This window comes from Urocitellus parryii, chromosome 15 (genome assembly GCF_045843805.1).
Source record: "Urocitellus parryii isolate mUroPar1 chromosome 15, mUroPar1.hap1, whole genome shotgun sequence".
Taxonomy (NCBI): domain Eukaryota; kingdom Metazoa; phylum Chordata; class Mammalia; order Rodentia; family Sciuridae; genus Urocitellus; species Urocitellus parryii.
Window position 1 is genome coordinate 13,368,519 of NC_135545.1, and position 3,690 is coordinate 13,372,208.

At 42.2% G+C, this 3,690-nt stretch overlaps 1 protein-coding gene across 1 annotated transcript; it reads left to right on the plus strand.

The window, feature by feature from the left end:
- Positions 1 to 859: 859 nt before the first annotated feature.
- Positions 860 to 1,885, plus strand: LOC144250329 (vomeronasal type-1 receptor 1-like). The gene has a single exon (XM_077792906.1). The coding sequence runs from the start codon at positions 860 to 862 to the stop codon at positions 1,760 to 1,762; it is 903 nt and encodes a 300-aa protein (XP_077649032.1). The 3' UTR covers positions 1,763 to 1,885.
- Positions 1,886 to 3,690: the final 1,805 nt, after the last annotated feature.

Here is a 3,690-nt window from a genome sequence, read left to right on the forward strand (position 1 = left end):
TTGTTTATTCATTTTGATAGACCCAACCTGATCTTTTCTTAAAATTGGGCATCTCGCCATAAAACCATGAAAAGATAATTTCGGCTTTACTATAAATTACTGCAAATTCTGAACCTACTTGGAATGCCTGCCCGTGCCCTGAACTCACCCAGGTCCGGTTTTCCCTGACCAGATAACAACCCTTTCCTAAACCTTAGTGACGCCTCATAAATTCTGGCCTTCCCTGGCCAGACAATGACCCTCTCTGAGTCTCTAAGATCTCCATAAATTCTGATGCCGGGGCCAGCAAAAATGTAAACTTGTGTTATGCTCCTCAGAGTGTTGTTATCTGTAACCCCCCCTTTGTGTAACTTTTTGGGCTATAAAACTGGGCCACAAAGAAGCCTCGGGGCTGTCTTGTTCCCGCCGTTTTTGGGAGGGAAAGGCAGCCCGGCCGGTCGAAATAATAAGCTTGCTTTAATTTGATTTTAATTGGAGTCAGTGGTCTTTTCTTGCGTCGTGGTCTAACAATTTCTTCAAAGAACAGATACTTATTGACTTCTAGTAATATATTCTAGACTCTAGATGTGAACTGAAAACAAGTTATAAGATCTATGAACACAGGGACCTTGTATATTTTTAAATTGACTTTGTGTGAGATACATAGGGGAACCCAATGAGATGACTTCAGTTTTAAGTTCCACAAGAGGTATAGGAGGTGATGAGGAGAGAAATACCTTCATGGATGACATTTTTACATGTGGCAGTCAAGTAAAGGAGGCTTTAGAGAAAACTGTACTTTAAAAATTCATGTGTTTCTTCTGTTTGTCTCCAGGTTCCTGGATCTGAGTAAACGCATTACAGCTCTGTCACTGAGGGAATGTTTTCTGTGAATGTGGCCATGGGACTGGCCATCATCACTCAGACTGGAATAGGAATCACAGGGAATTCTCCCCTCCTCTGTCCTTATATTTATTCTCTTTTTAGGAAGCACAAGATGAAACCATTAGAGCAAATGGTCCACCATCTTGCCTTAGCCAATATGTTGTGGATTATCTGTGGAGGAATCCCTCAGGCCATGGCAGACTTCGGGCTGCAGTATTTCCTGGATGATATTGGATGTAAATTTGTCTTTTATTTTTACAGGGTGGCCTGGGGAAATTCTCTCAGCACCATCTGTCTTTTAGGTGGCTTCCAGGCCTTAAGTATCAACCCCACAAACCCCAGATGGGTAGAACTCAAATTCAAAGCCCTAAAGCATATTAATTCTACCTGTCTCTTGAGCTGGATGTTTCATTTGATAGTAAATATAATTGTTCCCATGAAAGTGACAGGCCAAACCCATAGCAGAAATATCACTGGGCATCCAAATCTCAGATATTGCTCTCGTCTTTTTATTAACACAGTTGCAGAATCGGTATTTTCATTTATTTTCTCCTCTGTGGATGTTATTTGTTTGGGATTCATGATCTGGGCCAGTGGAACCATGTTATTTTTCCTTCACAGGCACAAACTGCAAGTCCAGTACATTCGTAGCACTGGACAATCTCCCCCAATATCCCCAGAGACCAGGGCCATAAAATCCATTCTGACACTTGTGAGCACTTTTGTCTTATTTTATTCCCTCTCTGCCGCTTTTGAAATTTATGCTTTCTATGTTAACAATCCACAGTCGTGGCTGGCAAACGCCACTGTGATTATAGCATCCGGCTTTCCAACCTTCAGTCCCTTTTTGCTCTTAAGAAATTACACCCACATCTTCAAGCTCTGCTCCTCCTGCTGAGGAAGTGTCTGGACTTAATCAAGTACTGATGGCAGCATCAATATTCCCTCATCAGTTCACCCCTTGCTGTGAAGTACCACCTCTGTATCATGCTGTTTTGTGTGCAGTGGTGAACAGGGACGGTGTCTGCCACAATGAAGTCTGGAAAATCCAGACGTGAAAGAAGGGACAATGGGAATAATGATGGAAGACAAAGGAGGCTGGACACCTGAAAAAAAAAATTCAGGAAGTGGGTTTATTTAAGCTGCAGTGGTCCAGAGGGTCTAATGCCTACAAATCTCTGGACCCGGAGTCTGGAAATTCTTTTAGATTTATATTCAATGGGATGGTTACATGAGAGGAGGAAGCCAGACAGAGGTCTCATGATCTGTTTTCTTGGTAAAATCTTGTAGCTTTTTGCACAAGCTTGACGGCAGACTCTATCACACCTTTTGTATGCAAACAGTCATTTCAAGGAAGAAGCAGCTTCAAACTGTTAGCACAATGACAGAGCTGGGTGCAGACTTCACAGATCAGCACAGCCTTGACTCAGCAGTGGAGTCGTGCATCTGGTAGACCTGCTTTTCTGATGGAAAACGAGCCACTGGCCAAAGGAGGAATCTGTGCTTGTAAATGCTCCACTGAGAGGTGATTTTAATTACTGACAGAGCGTGTCAGTTTGGGCACTTGGGAAACAGGCTGTGAGAATTTGAAATTTGTTTTTACTGGGCGATGTTTTTATTTGGGGAAGAATGGAGGGTCTGAGGGCCTGGTGGTCAGCATTCAGTACTTATCTTTTTCCCTTTAGGGTCCCATTGTGCTGTCACTGGGAAGGGATTTATATAGGAAAGGATTAATGCTTTGGCAGAGACTGTCACTTTAGGCTTGATGGCTATCGCCTCCCCAGGGATTGTCTTTGTCACTTGTAAGGGGTGTACTGGTGAAGGATCAATGTTATCAGTGTTTGGCCTTCTTCCTCACTCCCTCTTCCCAGACCACACTATTTTGGGGTTTGCCATTTTCCATCTCTTACACAAAACACAATACTCTCAACAGAATGTCAGTGGGCTTTCTGCATATTTTTTGTAAAGAAAAAAATTTTTCTGATGTGAAACTTAATTGTGGCAAGGGTCTTTGGGGCGGGAGTACCTGGTCTGCTTCAAATGTCTATATTTGCACAGGTCATTGTATTGAGGATCTCATTTTGTTAAATGTTCAGGAAGCTGAGCTCTAACACTAGGCCCAACAGACCAAACCAAAACAGAATTACTCGCACTGAAGTGCCACATCATGAAGCCAAAGCGAAGTTGTTTATCTGACCCTTCAAGAAACTGGGAGAGTGAGAGATAATAGCAAAATTCCCAGACACTCACTTTAGTAGGCATGATAAGACGTCTAGTCTGACCTTTAGAAGAAAAGCAACTGAAAGAACCAACTCCCTTTTTGTTCTGTCTCGGCTTTCCTCTACGCTCTGTTTATAAAGCCAACCCCTGAGCTGAGCAGGGGAGTTTAGTGTATCAGAACACTCATTCTACTTTATGGAATGAGGTATTGAGTCTAGAACCACAAATAAATGCCAAATAAGACCTTTAAGCTACATTTGTTGTAATTTTCTTTGTATCAGCAGCGTAGGGAGCTTCCTGGATATTATGGAGGAGTAGCCAGTCATAGTGGGCACCTAATGCAAACTGTTTGAAGAGGATGTGCACAAAAGCCCACAGAACATACCAGGACCAAAAGAAATCCTATGAGCCTCGTCTGTCAACAAGAGAATTTAGCATGAGTTGAGGTTGTTGAGTACAATGATAATTTGTCAGGTCTGTACAGATAGGGGTAGGAAATTGTGCCAGAAATCCCAACAGTAATTACAGGCAATAAAAGGATATTTTTTTTTTATCAAAGGGGGTACTAATAAAGTATCTGACTTGTCTAAAAATGACCATTGTTTA